At 44.7% G+C, this 15897-nt stretch overlaps 2 protein-coding genes across 3 annotated transcripts in view; both read right to left on the minus strand.

The window, feature by feature from the left end:
* Positions 1-15897, minus strand: part of LOC126035485 (uncharacterized) — a 349826-nt gene that overhangs the window by 200454 nt on the left and 133475 nt on the right. The gene's annotated exons all lie outside the window — the stretch shown is intronic.
* Positions 2-15897, minus strand: part of LOC126035578 (lens epithelium-derived growth factor-like) — a gene marked incomplete at its 3' end in the record, with an annotated part of 129910 nt that continues 114014 nt past the window's right edge. Inside the window, 4 exon segments of the mRNA XM_049794220.1 lie at positions 2-100; positions 766-991; positions 2871-2946; positions 7689-7782. Coding sequence (XP_049650177.1) covers positions 2-100; positions 766-991; positions 2871-2946; positions 7689-7782 — 495 coding nt within the window.

The following is a 15897-nucleotide window of genomic DNA, read 5'->3' on the forward strand; positions in this document are numbered from 1 at the left end:
CCTCTTGCTTACGCTTTCTTTCTGTCAGCTCTCTCTCATGTTGGCCTTGTAACATGTTTCTTCTATGAGCTCCTTGAAAGTTTCTCCCTCCTTTTTTCTTCTGTTTTTATTTAGGGTTTTAGGGTGAGAGGAGTCTTTAGATTACTGAACGTCAAAAACATCAATAGTTAAACCTGCCTGCTCTAGATGTCTACACATTATTGCTCTAGTCCATGAAACACCTTGATGAGAGTTAGCATTCCTCTGTAACTAAATCCAAATCTTTTATATGCAGATGAGAAGCTGAATTTTATTAGTGCTTTCTCTGAGATATGGAGAAGAATATGCCAAACACCAAGAAACCCAAAGCCATTCCCAAATGATCAGCTAGAGACAGCTTCCTATCTTTCAAAAATATATTTCACAGACCCCACAGTTTCTCAACGCTCAGGACAAAAAAATATATGCATTCAAGTAAGCATATTAAAGCAAACAAACAAACAAACAAACTTTTGCTACAATAAATCACTTGCATTTAAATCCATCTTTTAAAAAAATAAAGTATTAGAAAATTTTTTTCTTTGTAAATATCTAAAAGTTATTGAAAGGATTATTTGACGGAAGGGAATTCTGCAACTTCTCATTCCCAAGACATGCATCTGCGTTAGCCAGATACAAGGCTCCAACACTTAATAGACAAAATTGAAGACCTAGTATTAGCTTTAAGAAATATTTTCAGTGAACTACTGTTCTTTACAATAAGTAAGTCAATAAAGAGCAATATACCTTATCACCTTCATGTTCTCCTTCATCCTCTTCAGAATCAGACGCTGATGCAGAACCCACTTGGGAAGTATTTCTCCTTTTTGGTTCGGTCTCCCTCTTTGCTTCTCTTCTATCAAATTCCTTCCTCGATTTGTCTTCTTCCTTCTGACTCTCCTCATTTTTTCCCCCTTGTTTTTGGGCCTTTTCTTCCAGCCCTTTTTTCTTTGTCTTCTCCTCTTCATGAACACTAAAACACAGTAAATTATTTAAGCTTCATATTCATTATCTATACCCAGTTTAAAAGAGAACCTAACTCTCAATTCAAGAAGATGTACTTCTTAGTTTTTACTATCAAATACTCCACCTGCACAAAGTTGGATCACTCTTAGATCTTTCATTTCATAGGATAATTCAGGTTGGAAGGGGCCTTTGGAAGTCTCTTGTCCAACTCCTTGCTGGGGGTGGTTCAGACCAGGTTACTCAGGGCTTTCTCCAGTCTGGTCTTGAAAACCTCCAAGGATGGAGACTGGACAACCTCTCTGGGCAACCTGCCCCACTGCTTGACTGTCCTCAGGGTGAAAAAGTATTTTCCTATATCCAGTCTGATCCTCTCTTGTTTCAATTTATGCCCGTTGCTTCTCATCCTCCCACCATGCACCATCGTGATGAGCCTGGCTCCTTCTTCTTGATGAACTCCTTGTAGGTATTGGAAGGCTGTTATTAGATCTCCCCCAAAGCCTTCTCTTCTCCAGGCTGAACAAGCCCAGTTCCCTCAGACCCTCCTCATAGGATGTGTTCCAGCCCTCTGACCAGCTTGGTGGCCCTCTGCTGAACTCGCTCCAGTTAGTCAGCATCTTTTTCGTATTGGGGGACCCAGAATTCTAGATGTGGTCTAACAAGTGCTGAATAGAGGGGGATAATCACTTCTCTAATCTACTGCTGTGGTGGGTTGACCTTGGCTGGCCACCAGATACCCACCAAGCCACTCTGTCACTCCCCCTCCTCAGCAGGACAGGGGGAGAAAATAAGATGAAAAACTGGTGAATCGAGATAAAGGCGGTTCAATGAAAAAAAGCAATGGCCGCGGCCAGAAACAAAGAAGAAAAAAAAAAAAAAAAGTATTCTCTACTTCCCATCAGCAGGCCATGTCCAGCCACTTCCTGGGAAGTAGGGCCTCAGTACGCATAGTGATTGCTTTGGAAGACAAACGCCTTAATAATGAATGCCCTTCCTCCCCCTCCTTTCTCTTAGCTTTTATTGCTGAGCATGACGTCATATGGTATGGAATATCCCTCTGGTCAATTTGGGTCAGCTGTCCTGGCTATGTCCCCTCCCAATCTCTTGCCTACCCTCCAGCCTTTGGGGGGTGGTGGTGGTGAGACAACCTTGATGCTGTGGGAGCACTGCTCAGCAGTAGCCAAAACATTGGTGTGCTATCAACACCGTTCTAGCTACAAATACAAAGCGCAGCACTATGAGGGCTGCTATGGGGAAAGTTAACTCCATCCCAGCCAGACCCAATACAACCGCCTACGCTCCTGTTGTTACAGCCCAGGATACTGTTGGCCTCCCTTGCTGCCAGGGCACACTGTTGGCTCATGGTCAGCTTTCTGTCTACCAGGATCCCCAGGTCTTTTTCAGAAGAGCTGCTGCTCCACTGTCAGTCCCCAGCCTGTACCATTGCCAGGGGTTCTTCCTTCCCAGGGGCAGGACTTTGCATCTGTGCTGGTTGAATTTCATGAGGTTCCTGTCAGCTTGTTCCTCCAACCTGTCTAGTTATCTCTGGATGGCAGCTCTGCCCTCAAGTGTATTGACTGCCCCACCGCCCCCCCCCCCCCCCCCATTTGCTGTCATCTGCAAACTTGAAGAGATAGACCCCTCCAGTATTCCACTTGTTACCAGTGTCCAGGTAGAAAACAACCTATTAACCCCTGTCTTCTGAGCCCAATCATCCAACCACTTTTTTACCCATCTGGTTGTCCACCCATCCTGACTGCAACATTTAACTTATACTGAGTACTACAAGGAAAATGCTGGGCAGGAACTCAGTAAGTCATGACAGCTCATCAGATGCAACCAGTTGGTTTACAATAAAGACAGGCATTTGGTATAAAAAGCCAACTCACATGTCGGTCTCCGAAGGACAAGGTGGTTTCACCAGTTTGGGTCTCCCTCTTGGTTTTGGAACCTTTACTTCAGTAGCTAATTATACAAAAAGAACAGATTAGTCTACAGCCACCACCCGTTCCTTATCTAAAAGGGTTGTTTCTCATGTCAACACATAGAAGCAACACTTGAGTGAAACTTAGTATATACTGTATTTAAAAAAAAATTCAAACATTGGAACTGTGTATCAAAGTTTGTAGACATTCGTCTGATCACCCCGTGGGACTCGGCACAGGGTCCACCATACCCTGGGCCACAGAGCACTGACACCAATATGAGGATGCTGCAAATGGCGTTTATTCAACTGCGTCACGCCCTTACATACTGTCTGTCGGTCATCCCGCCTCCCTTAACCCTTCTCTTTCCGTACATCGCGAGATCTTCCGAGCGCCAATCCCTACAAAAGTTTAATCGAGATCCCTCTGAAAAATTAAAATCTCAACCAACACTTTGGTACTTTAAGATAGCAGTCTAAGAGGTTTAAACCATCTATTCCTGTGCCTTTTCCACCCAGTGCACTCAGAATGGTCCTGCCTCATGTTACACAGCTAACAAAAAAGAAGAAGCCTGAAACAAGAGAATAATAAGTGGAATAATAAGACAATAATAAGTGTGTGGGGGAAAGACTTAAGTAATTTAGTGTCCAAACCTAAACTCAGCCTATTTATTAGTAGTAGTCTTAAGACCTTCATGGAGCTTCCATCCCTTTCCCTGAGAGTAAATCAGTGTCAAGAAACTCTACCACCACACTGAGGTATACAGCACAGTTCTCCGTTTTCTCAATTTCACCATGTTTCAGTGTTAAAGCGAGCTAAATAGTTTATCTGCCTTCTCGACGTTTATACCCTTCAAATTCTGTAAAATGAAAATACTTAGTATGCTGCCATTATGGATTGAAATTTATGGAACATGCTGATCTGCTATCCCCAGTGAACAGTCTGTTAGGAATAAAACTAACAGCCCAGTGTTTGAAGTGCTGCTGATGTTAGTGTGGAGCACTGCTAAGCAAGAGATGCAAGTATCATATTCATGCAAGAGAATGCTGCACAGTACATCATCTAGTAACACATTTCCCATAGGGTGCCAAAGCATCTCTTGTAAAGGTCCTTTCCTGCTCTTACAGACAATAGCTTGTATAAACACAATTCATTTGAAAGATCAATATAATCCCACAGACATTAAAATATTTAAAATGTTCATTTAATAAATATAATGAAAGTGGGTGAAGTACTAAGGTAATACTTCATTTCCTCACATCTAGTCTTAAATAGTTTGCCTTGAGAGCTAACTATGGTTGCGTTTTCTAAAAGTTATTTTCATAATGCCACCAGATACAGGTGAGTATAAGGTATTAAATTATCTGTTTCCCAGACTAAATGCTCATATAGCATATATTTAAGTGCTCCAATAACTTTCCCCATGTTAGCAGTGAACAAATTTAAAACGTTTCTTTCAAGAATACTTGCAAACTTGCCATAAGAATTACAATTAAATCATTGCTACTTTCACAAACAAGTACTGCAGAACTATTAGCAAAATCTTTAAAATTACATGCTGCTTCTAATAGCTATATTTTCTTCTCAGTTGTCTATTGGTCTACAGAGATTTCCTTTAAACATCTTTTCAGCAAAATTTCTCCAGCTCTTCACTTGTTTTTACTGTCCTCTGAGCTCTACCTATAGACAGTCTCCTTCCCCCCATTTTTTTAAAACTTGTTTTATGGATATTCTAACACAACTTGAGTACCAATGTTATACACCTTTGAATAATATAAACCTTTGTGAAGCCACAGTGAAACAGAGGTCTTATTGCATAGTCTGTAAGTTAGCAGAATCCTATGGAGGCTTTCCTAAAGGTGATACTTGCAAGGGGATACAATGATCCTTATTTCAGAGGACCCAGCATAACCATAAACATTTTAAGGCCCTTTATGTGCTAAATTGCTAAATACCTCAGGTTGCCATGTAGGATAGTTTAGATGTGTATATATGTGTATATATATATTTTTATCTATATATATATAAAAATAAAAATTGGAAGTTTACATATCAGGAAATATTCTGTAATACTCTGGAGATCTGGGGGTGTATTGGTTTTGTTTGGCAAGGTTTTGGTAGCGGGGGGGGGGGGGTTACAGGGGTGGCTTCTGTAAGAAACTGCTGGAAGCTTCCCCTGTGTTCAAGAGAGAGCGAGCCCATATTAGCCGGCTCTGAGACGGACCCGCCGCCGGCCAAGGCCGAGCCAATCAGTGATAGTGGTAACGCCTCTGTGATAACATTTTTAAGAAGGAAAAAGTTGGGACGGAGAGAAACTGCCGCCGGAGTGAGGAGTGAGAACATGTAAGAGAAACAAGCCTGCGGACACCAAGGTCAGTGAAGAAGGAGGGGGAGGAGATGCTCCAGGCGCCGGAGCGAAGATTCCCCTGCAGCCCGTGGTGAAGACCCTGGTGAGGCAGGCTGTCCCCCTGCAGTCCAGGGAGGTCCACGGTGGAGCAGATCTCCACCTGTAGCCCGTGGAGGACCCCACGCCGGAGCAGGTGGGTTCCCGAAGGAGGCTGTGACCCCGTGGGAACCCCGCGCTGGAGCAGGTTCCTGGCAGGACCTGCGGATCTGTGGAGAGAGGAGCCCACGGAGCAGGCTTTCTGGCAGGACTTGTGACCCCGTGGGGGACCCGCGCTGGAGCAGTGTGCTCCTGAAGGACTGCACACCGTGGAATGGACCCATGCTGGAGCAGTTCGTGAAGAACTGCAGCCCGTGGGAATGGCCCACGTTGGAGGAGTTCGTGGAGGACTGTCTCCCGTGGGTGGGACCCCACGCTGGAGCAGGGGAAGAGTGTGATCAGCCCTCGTCCTGAGGAGGTGAAGCGGCAGAAAATAACGTGTGATGACCATAAACCCCATCCCTGTCCCCCTGTGCCGCTGGGGGGGCTTGGTGGTGAAATCCGGGAGGGTAGTTGTGCCCGGGAAGAACGGAGGGGTGGTGGGAAGGTGTTCTGAGATTTCGTTTTACTTCTCATTACCTTGCTCTGGTTGATTTGTAATAAATTGAGTATGTTTTGCAAATTGAGTCTGTTTTGCCCGTGACGGTAATAGTGAATGATCTCTCCTGTCCTTATCTCGACCCGCGAGCCTTTTGTTATATTTTCTCTCCCCTATCCAGCTGAGGATGGGGGAGTGATAGAATGGCTTTGGTGGGCACCTGGTTGTTCAGCCAGGGTCAACCCATCACAGTCTTTTTGGTGGAGAATGCGGGCAATGTGAGGAATTTGAGATAAGGATAGTAACTGAGAGAGGTAACGGGCAAAACATGGACTGAACGCAGCTAGAGAGTTAAGAGCTGCTTGATGAGTGGGGAATCTTTATTGTTGTAATTGTGGTGAAGGGATGAGGGGTGGATTGTGTGTGTAAATTGTCCACTTTTGTCAGTTTTGTGATGATATTATTTTGATTTTGGTGTGGGGAATTATTTTTGTGATGTGAGTGAAGACTTTGTGTGATGAATGTGGATTTTAATGATAGTTCTTAAAAATGTGATGCACAGAGGCGAGGGGTGGAATGTATTGGTTTTGTTTGGCAAGGTTTTGGTAGCGGGGGGGGGTTACAGGGGTGGCTTCTGTAAGAAACTGCTGGAAGCTTCCCCTGTGTTCAAGAGAGAGCGAGCCCATATTAGCCGGCTCTGAGACGGACCCGCCGCCGGCCAAGGCCGAGCCAATCAGTGATAGTGGTAACGCCTCTGTGATAACATTTTTAAGAAGGAAAAAGTTGGGACGGAGAGAAACTGCCGCCGGAGTGAGGAGTGAGAACATGTAAGAGAAACAAGCCTGCGGACACCAAGGTCAGTGAAGAAGGAGGGGGAGGAGATGCTCCAGGCGCCGGAGCGAAGATTCCCCTGCAGCCCGTGGTGAAGACCCTGGTGAGGCAGGCTGTCCCCCTGCAGTCCAGGGAGGTCCACGGTGGAGCAGATCTCCACCTGTAGCCCGTGGAGGACCCCACGCCGGAGCAGGTGGGTTCCCGAAGGAGGCTGTGACCCCGTGGGAACCCCGCGCTGGAGCAGGTTCCTGGCAGGACCTGCGGATCTGTGGAGAGAGGAGCCCACGGAGCAGGCTTTCTGGCAGGACTTGTGACCCCGTGGGGGACCCGCGCTGGAGCAGTGTGCTCCTGAAGGACTGCACACCGTGGAATGGACCCATGCTGGAGCAGTTCGTGAAGAACTGCAGCCCGTGGGAATGGCCCACGTTGGAGGAGTTCGTGGAGGACTGTCTCCCGTGGGTGGGACCCCACGCTGGAGCAGGGGAAGAGTGTGATCAGCCCTCGTCCTGAGGAGGTGAAGCGGCAGAAAATAACGTGTGATGACCATAAACCCCATCCCTGTCCCCCTGTGCCGCTGGGGGGGCTTGGTGGTGAAATCCGGGAGGGTAGTTGTGCCCGGGAAGAACGGAGGGGTGGTGGGAAGGTGTTCTGAGATTTCGTTTTACTTCTCATTACCTTGCTCTGGTTGATTTGTAATAAATTGAGTATGTTTTGCAAATTGAGTCTGTTTTGCCCGTGACGGTAATAGTGAATGATCTCTCCTGTCCTTATCTCGACCCGCGAGCCTTTTGTTATATTTTCTCTCCCCTATCCAGCTGAGGATGGGGGAGTGATAGAATGGCTTTGGTGGGCACCTGGTTGTTCAGCCAGGGTCAACCCATCACAGGGGGCAATAAAATCCTCCAACCATCTCTATTAAGTTATTTTGTATGGGGAAAAATAAATAAAATTCCTTTTTGCTTAAAGTTACCTGCTGGTCTTCCCCTTTTAGGGCTTATTTTTGGAGTCACAGCCACTGCAGCTGCTACCACTGCAGCTTCTGCAGCTTCAGCTTGTTTTTCCGCCTAATTTAAAGAAAGCAATTCACAAATTAAAACCATCGACCCTCTCCCCATAAAGCAGCTATTTCTTACTTGCTTCCTAAAATATTGCATAAAATATATTTCTAAACCGCTAAAAAATAAACAAACTAGTTTAGTAGAGTAAGGATGCATAAAAACCCCAATAGGTTCTGGATAAAAATTCATAAATATTTGGGACAAAGCTCTCTGTTTATAAGGGGGAAAGTAAACCTTAAATGATTGTTGCAATGGTCACTACAAACAACCTGGAGCAATATGCTGCAATCATTCAGGTTTTATAACTCAGTGGAAGAAACCCCACTGCTAAAATCCAGAAGAAGGATGTGAAAAGTTTTCTAGAAAACCAATACATCAGTGCTGGTTGGAGTGAAAGGAAGCTACGAGCTTGAATGTGCACACTGCTGATGGCATGGTCCTGCAGTCAACACAAACTTCCTTTTCTTTTTCCAGCACAAAAAGAATACTGAATTCCATCTTCTACACCTCCAAGGGCATTGAGTTTGGTACTGGTACCAGTGTCAGAACTACAGTAAAAAACTGTTTGGCTTATTATTCAGGAACGCCTGAATGGAATACAAATCAGATCCCGAATAACTGCAGTTCACAGCTTGGCATGTTGACTTGAGCTCAATTGGTGTGTGTGGGGGATGACAGTCCTCTCAAGGAGAGAAGCTGGCATCACTAACTGCTTCAGTCTTCCAAACTTCATCTACTGCTGAATGTGCATCAATACACAGAGGTTCTAGTCTTATTTCAGGTCAATGAATTTTAAAATAAGACTTATGTCTGGAATTCATTATATGCCTATTAATGTTGCTTTATTATTTTTCTAGAGCATCAGGTAAAGGGAGAGAGCTTGAAAATCCAAAGGAATCTCTTTGAAAAGAAATGATGCCACTGGAGTCTTTTTTTTTTTTTTTTTAAATACAAAATAGAAGTTATTAAGTTTTGCATTTGAAATCTACACACCAAAAGTTTTAAAATTTTATAAGCATATGAGTTTGTGTGGCGCGGGTTTTTTTGGTAGCGGGGGAGGGGGCCGCAGGGGCGTCTCCTGTGAGAAGCTGCTAGAAGCTCCCCTGGCTCCAAGTTGGACCCGCCTCTGGCCCAGGCTGACCCAATCAGTGACAGTGGTAGCGCCTCTGGGATAACATATTTAAGAAGGGGAACCTGCAGTGAATAGGGGGATTGGAATGTGAGAGGAGTACCTCTGTAGGTACCGAGGTCAGTGAAGAAGAAGGAGGGGGAGGAGGGGCGCCTGAGGAGGTTGATGGCCCTGCAGCCCGTGGTGAGGTGGCAGGCTGTCCCCCTGCAGCCCACGGAGGTGAGCGGTGGAGCAGATGCCCACTTGCAGGCTGTGGAGAAGCTCACGCTGGAGCAGTCAGATGCCCCAAAGATGGCCGTGACTTCATGGGAAAGCTTGTGCTGAAGCAGTTTGTGATTGAAGATCGGCCCGCGGAAAGGACCCCCGCCAGGGAAGTTTGGGAAGAACTGCAGCCCGCGGAAAGGACTCGCGTTGGAGAAGTTTGTGAAGGACTGTCTCCTGTGGGAGGGACCCCACGGTGGAGCAGGGGACGAGTGAGGAGCCCTCCCCCTGAGGAGGAAGGAGAGGCGGAGACAATGTGTGGCGAGCTGACCCCAACCCCCATCCCCTGTTCCCCTGCGCCGCTGGGGGGAGGAGATAGAACCGGGAGTGGAGTTGAGCCGGGAAGGAGGGAGGGGTGGGGGGAAGGTGTTCTAGGGTTTGGTTTTACTTCCTAATATCCTTGTTTTGTTTTGATTTGTAGTAAATTAAATTGATTTTGTTTCTTCCCCAAGTTGAGCCTGTCTTTTGCCCGTGACCATAAGTGGGGAGTGATCCCTCCCGGTCCTTGTCTCGACCCACGAGCCTGCCTTTATATTTTCTCCTCATCCCACCGTGGCCAGGGGCGGAAGAGTGAGCGAGCAGCTGCGTGGTGCTTTGTTACCGGCTGGGTTTAAACCATGACAGACAGCTGACCTGAACTGACCAAAAAGTTATTCCATACCATATAATGACATGTTCAGCAATAAAAGGTGGCAGGGAAGAGGAGGTATTCTTTCCAAAGTAGCCATTGCTTGGGAACTGGCTAGGCATTGGTCTGCTGGTGGTGAGTGATTGCTTTTGCATCACTTTTTTTTTACTTTCTCCCCCTGCCCCTTATTAAACTGTCTTTATCTCAACCCACAAGTTTTCTCACTTTGGCCCTTCCAATTGTCTCCCCCATCTCTTGGGGAGCAGGGGGGGAAGTGAGCAAGCAACTGGGTAGGGGTTTACCTGCCAGCCGGGGTCAACCCACCTGTCATGGCCCCATACGAAACCATTTCTTTCAGGTCACTCAATAGAGAGGGCTCACAATCTGACTGTAACCTGGAATATGCTTTCTCCAGAAACTCACAATGCCTAGGAAATCTTGTGTTTCTTTTGTGTTATCTGGTGGGGACATGGCTGGTTTTTGTTGATCACATCCATTGGGATATATCCTGGTTTCAGCTGGGATAGAGTTAATTGTCTTCCTAGTAGCTGGTACAGTGCTCTGTTTTGAGTTAGGTATGAGAAGAATGTTGATAACACTGATGTCTTCAGTTGTTGCTAAGTAATGTTTAGTCTGAAGTCGAGGATTTTTCAGCTTCTGATGCCCAGCCAGCAAGAAGGCTGGAGGAGCACAAGAAGTTGGCACAGGACAGAGCCAGAGCACCTGACCCGAAGTGGCCAATGGGGTATTGCATACCATGTGACATCATGTCTAGTATATAAACTAGGGGGAGTGGGGTTGGGGGGATTGCCGCTTGGGAACTAACTGGGCATCGATTCGTGGTAGGTGAGCAATTGCATTGTGCATCACTTGCATATTCCAATCCTTTTATTATTACTGTTGTCATTTTTATTAGTGTTATCATTACTAGTTTCTTCTTTTCTGTTCAATTAAACCGTTCTTAGCTCAACCCATGAGTTGTACTTTTCCCAATTCTCTCCCCCATCCCACTGGGTGTGGGGGGGAGTGAGTGAGTGGCTGCATGGTGCTTGGTTGCTGGCTGGGGTTAAACATGACATGGGGTTAACCGATGACAATAGCTCCATTCTGACTCTATGGTCCATGCTGGTTATATTTCATTTCCATTATTTTTTTTTGGACAGAATTATCTTACTTTAGTCTTGATACCCCTACCTACTCCTAATTAAGCACAAGCAGTTAGCATACCAGAGCAATGACATAACCCAGTTAGTGCTCACACCATACTTCTGCCCTTGAATAGTTTTCATCACACCTCTGGTTCTCATCAGAGGCCTTAGCTAGTTTTAAAGCCTAATATTCCAGTGGGGCCTCTTGCTCACAGCCTGTCAGAACAGTAGCTGGTGATAAGGTTCCAATTGCAACAGGCCATGAATGGATGGGAAGCATGATTGCTTGGGCTGTCACCCCCTTAGGAAAAGGGAAAACATGGTGGTGGGGGGGGTGGTAGTGTTTGCACATGGACTGGGACATACAGCATCAGTAATATTACAAAACAGAAATTAAATGTATACCTACATGCACGCTGACTTTAATTAATCCCTTGTGAACCTCATTATACACAGGAAGATGAACCCTATTTTGATACAGATAGCAGTCTGGACTTTGACTTTAACAGTGGCACAAACAACCACCCCCCAGTGCTGGTCATAAGCTACTGTGCCACTGTGGAATGAGAGGGAATCATATGAAATGAACCATAACAAAAAAAAAAATAAAAAATTGGAGGATTCACAGTATGGTAAAGAAATTGAAGGGGAATGTGTTACTGTATAATAATCCCTAATGGTAATACAACACAGTTACCTCAGAATAGCAGCCAGAGTGGAGCAGGTAAAAATGAAGCCTGGTATGTAGGCTATATTAGTGACTATAAAGGACTTCTCACCAGTATGACTAGTAGACTTAATTAGGCCACTGACTTCACAAGTATTTATAAATGTACCCAAAACAATCTAAAATTAGAATTTAAATATGAGATCCTATCTAATGGAAGAAACACAAACCAGCATTAGTGAATTAACCTCAATATTATCTTGGCAAAGAACATTGTGAACCCCACAATTTGTAACACCACCCTCCAATATATTTACCATAGGCAAGTGGCAAACTTTACTTGGAGTAATCCAATAAGAGAGAGTACCACATCGAGTGGCACTGGAATGTAAGTTGACACAATACTGCCTGTGAGCCTTTTATTATAAGGATTCAACATGCCATGTTCCCTGAACAAGGCATCTACAGAAGAACTAAGAGAAACATATCAGGAATGCTAGGACTTGGAGGAGTTGCCCTAAACACCATGGATATCTAAGCCCTCCAAGCCCAGCTGAAACTGGTTGGACAACTAACATCTCAGCACCTTGAGGGGCTGGCTAAATCTGCTATCCGATTAGAAATGGTTCACCTCCAATTGCACTGAATAGAAAGAAAGACCTGGGAAATCATGAAAAATGTATCTAAGACTATTTCTACTGGTGTTCAGAATGACTCTTTGGATACTACCTGCCACACTATGCAACTGCCCAGTTTACTAATAATGAACAAGTATGGTTAATCTGCAAAGGAAAACATTGGGATAGCAGAGCCCATATGTTACATCTTCCTAGTACCTCAACAGAAGTACTTAGCTGTGAGCTGCACACCTAAGATGCGAGGGCACTTCTAAGAATTAGGTGGAAAAAACAACCTGTGTGGGCTACATAGGTCCAAGGAGTGGAATTACCAGCCATAATGGCTGGTCAGTTATGGATGCACAGATTGACATCTCCATGGCTATGAATAGACAGTAAACAAAACAAAATAGTCCCTGTAGACATTTGAGATAGGGTTCTATGCATTAATAATCACTCTTTCACAGAGGCAATAAATTGCCAAACTCCTTCACATTGTCGTGGTTTAACCCCAGCCAGCAACTAAGCACCACGCAGCTGCTCACTCACTTCCCCCCCACCCAGTGGGATGGGGGAGAGAATCAGAAAAAAAAAGTAAAACTCATGGGTTGAGATAAGAATGGTTTAATTGAACAGAAAAGAAGAAACTGATAATGATAATAATAACATCAATAAAATGACAATAATAATAATAAAAGGATTGGAATGTACAAGTGATGCACAATGTAATTGCTCACCACCCGCTGATCAATGCCCAGTTAGTCCCCAAGCGGCGATCCCCCCACCCTCACCTCCCCCAGTTTATATACTAGACATGACATCACATGGTATGGAATACCCCGTTGGCCGCTTTGGGTCAGGTGCCCTGGCTGTGTCCCCTCCCAACTTCTTGTGCCCCTCCAGCCTTCTTGCTGGCTGGGCATCAGAAGCTGAAAAATCCTTGACTTGAGACTAAACATTACTTAGGAACAACTGAAAACATCAGTGTTATCAACATTCTTCTCATACCTAACTCAAAACATAGCACTGTACCAGCTACTAGGAAGACAATTATCTCTATCCCGGCTGAAACCAGGACAGTATACACCCCTTATTCTATACCACTGATGTCATGCTCAGTTCCCATAACTTCAGTCACATCCTGGTGAATCATCATCACCTTTTGTCCCTTTGAGACATATAAACAATGCCATATTGTGTGGATTGTCCTGCTCCTAGTTCACAAAGGAGTTTCACCATGTCTAGTGCACACAGGCGGCTCAGGGGGGGTTACAAAAGCGACCCAGCCTTAGATTGCCTTGAGGCCCTGTCTCTCTGCAGAGATGACTCACAGGGAGCTGTGTAGATAGCTTAGCCCTGGGTTGTCTGATAAACCCTGAACTAAACAGGGCGGTGGCTGTGCCATTCAAAGAACCAAAACCTGAACTGAGCCTTGAAATCCCTTAACAAATAGTATGCCCTGAGTCTCAATCCAACCACTGTTCAGTTGCCTGAGGAAGCAAGGTAAAAAACCCCCAAAACGTGGAAGGTTTCAGCTTCAGTTTCAAATCACAACCTTGTGTATTCAAACAAGCACAGACCAATGAAGGAAAGATAAGGGGAAACTCCACTCAGATATACATAATCCATTTAGGCATTTATCATAATCCACTCAGACATAGTCATACACACCATTCCACAAGTCGGGGGATAAAAATTCTAAGATTCAGGTTGGAAATAGGGGAGTCACTTCTCCAACTATACAGTTGGCTTGTGAAGGAAACCCTTCCCCCCCGCCTTGATCGGGACACCAGTTGAGGTAGCTTCTCTGGGATTGAGAGCCCTTATCTGGACGGGTAAGTGAATATTGTTTATGCTTTAAGTTTGTAAACGCGTGTGTGCTTGTGGTTGTCTGTGAATCGCTTGTGGTTGTAATAATGTACTACTCTTGCCTTAAAAAATTGCAATAGTGCATTCCTCCACTGTATCTGTAATACCTGCAATAGTGGCGTGTTAAGTCTGTAAGTGAAGTTCAAATAAATCATTTGCTTGAACCTTGTAGTTAAGACTGTGAGTGAAGTTCAAGTCATTTGCTTGAACCTTGCAGTGAAGTCTTTTTCTGTCACAGATATATATATATATGTATATGCACACACAGGTATCATTCCTTTAGTTTATGGGTCACGTTCATAAAATGTTTCTTGAGTTCATTTAGTTCCTGACTCTGGGCTCCATCTGTTGATAGCATATGTCCATACATTCTGTATGGTATCTCTAAATATTTTGATGGTTTTAATATTTTGTACCAGCTGTGGAAACTGGTTTGCTGCTAGGTGACTGTAAAAGTGAGATTTAGTAAATAATTATTAGAAATCTTATACTAACACTATGACTGAAACAATAGACAAAAGTATAGCCAAGCAATTAACTAGTAGAGGTAGTTACTCCTAAGTTTTGCAGTTCTTTGCTCTTATGACTAGATGTTCCTGTACGCTAGAGGAGAACAATGTTGAAACTGACCACATGTGATTGAAACTGCGTTAAGCTTCAAGATCAAAGAACAAGGACAAGAATAAAGACTTCAAGGACAGCCAACAAGAACTTCAAATGGATCGGTGGTTACAAAAGCAGACCTTCAACTCAAATGGATCCTTCATTGCTCATGATCGGATGTAGGCAGTACTAAGATAATCAGTTGCAATTATTTTTATGTATATGTATACTAATCTGATTAATATGCAATTAGTTATTCTATATAACCTGTTAGTGCTAAAGCTGTGGTATGCACGCTAGGTGGAACTATCCCCTGTGCATTCAGCGCCGCAATAAAGAATGCCTGCTTTCTAAAACTCCAAAATTAGTCTTAGAGAGTTTCTTCGACCGGCTTTTCAGTATCAATCTGTCATACCAGTCTTTCTGGGCAGGAGGGATGGTGCAAAGTCCTCTCAGTTGGCAGAGCACGATTGGGCTTCAGTGCAGTGCAACAAGCAGGTGACATTGCACGCAGCAGGAGGATGGTGTGCACCATTGGATTGTTGCATGCTGGAGTCAGTTCTGGTTCCATCACTACCGCACTTCGCTCAGTTTTATCACAGTTCATTCTTGCTTGATCTAAGTGATTCTTACTGTAGTACTATGGATATAGCATATAACAATTATAGTAATGATAACATACAGTGACAGGGTTATATAGCAACTAATATCATACAGTTTAATTCTGGCTATTCTCACCTAAAATCCAATCCCCTTGAGGCACACATCGGACTTCCCCATCTTTTCGCATCACCCACCAAGTGCACCCAGGTCCTTGAGCAAAAGCAATCCCAAGAATGGGTTTACCTTTGCCTGAGGCAGGAGTGACCCAGACTGTCTTCCCTAACATAATTTTCATGTGCACTACAGGGACTTTATCCCCTTCTACAGTATGTAAAAAGTTCTGACTGGGCAGGGCCACCCCAATTGACAGATCCTCTGGTGTTGACTAACCAGGTGGCTTTTGCTAAATGTGTATCCCAATGTTTGAAAGTTCCGCCCCCCATTGCTCTCAATGTAGTCTTTAACAGTCCATTGTAGCGTTCAATTTTCCCAGAGGCTGGTGCATGACAGGGGATAATGTACACCCACTCAATGCCATGCTCTTTGGCCCAGGTGTCTGAGGTTGTTTCGGAAATGAGTCCTGTTGTCTGACTCAA

Source organism: Accipiter gentilis, chromosome W (genome assembly GCF_929443795.1).
Source record: "Accipiter gentilis chromosome W, bAccGen1.1, whole genome shotgun sequence".
Taxonomy (NCBI): Eukaryota; Metazoa; Chordata; class Aves; order Accipitriformes; family Accipitridae; genus Astur; species Astur gentilis.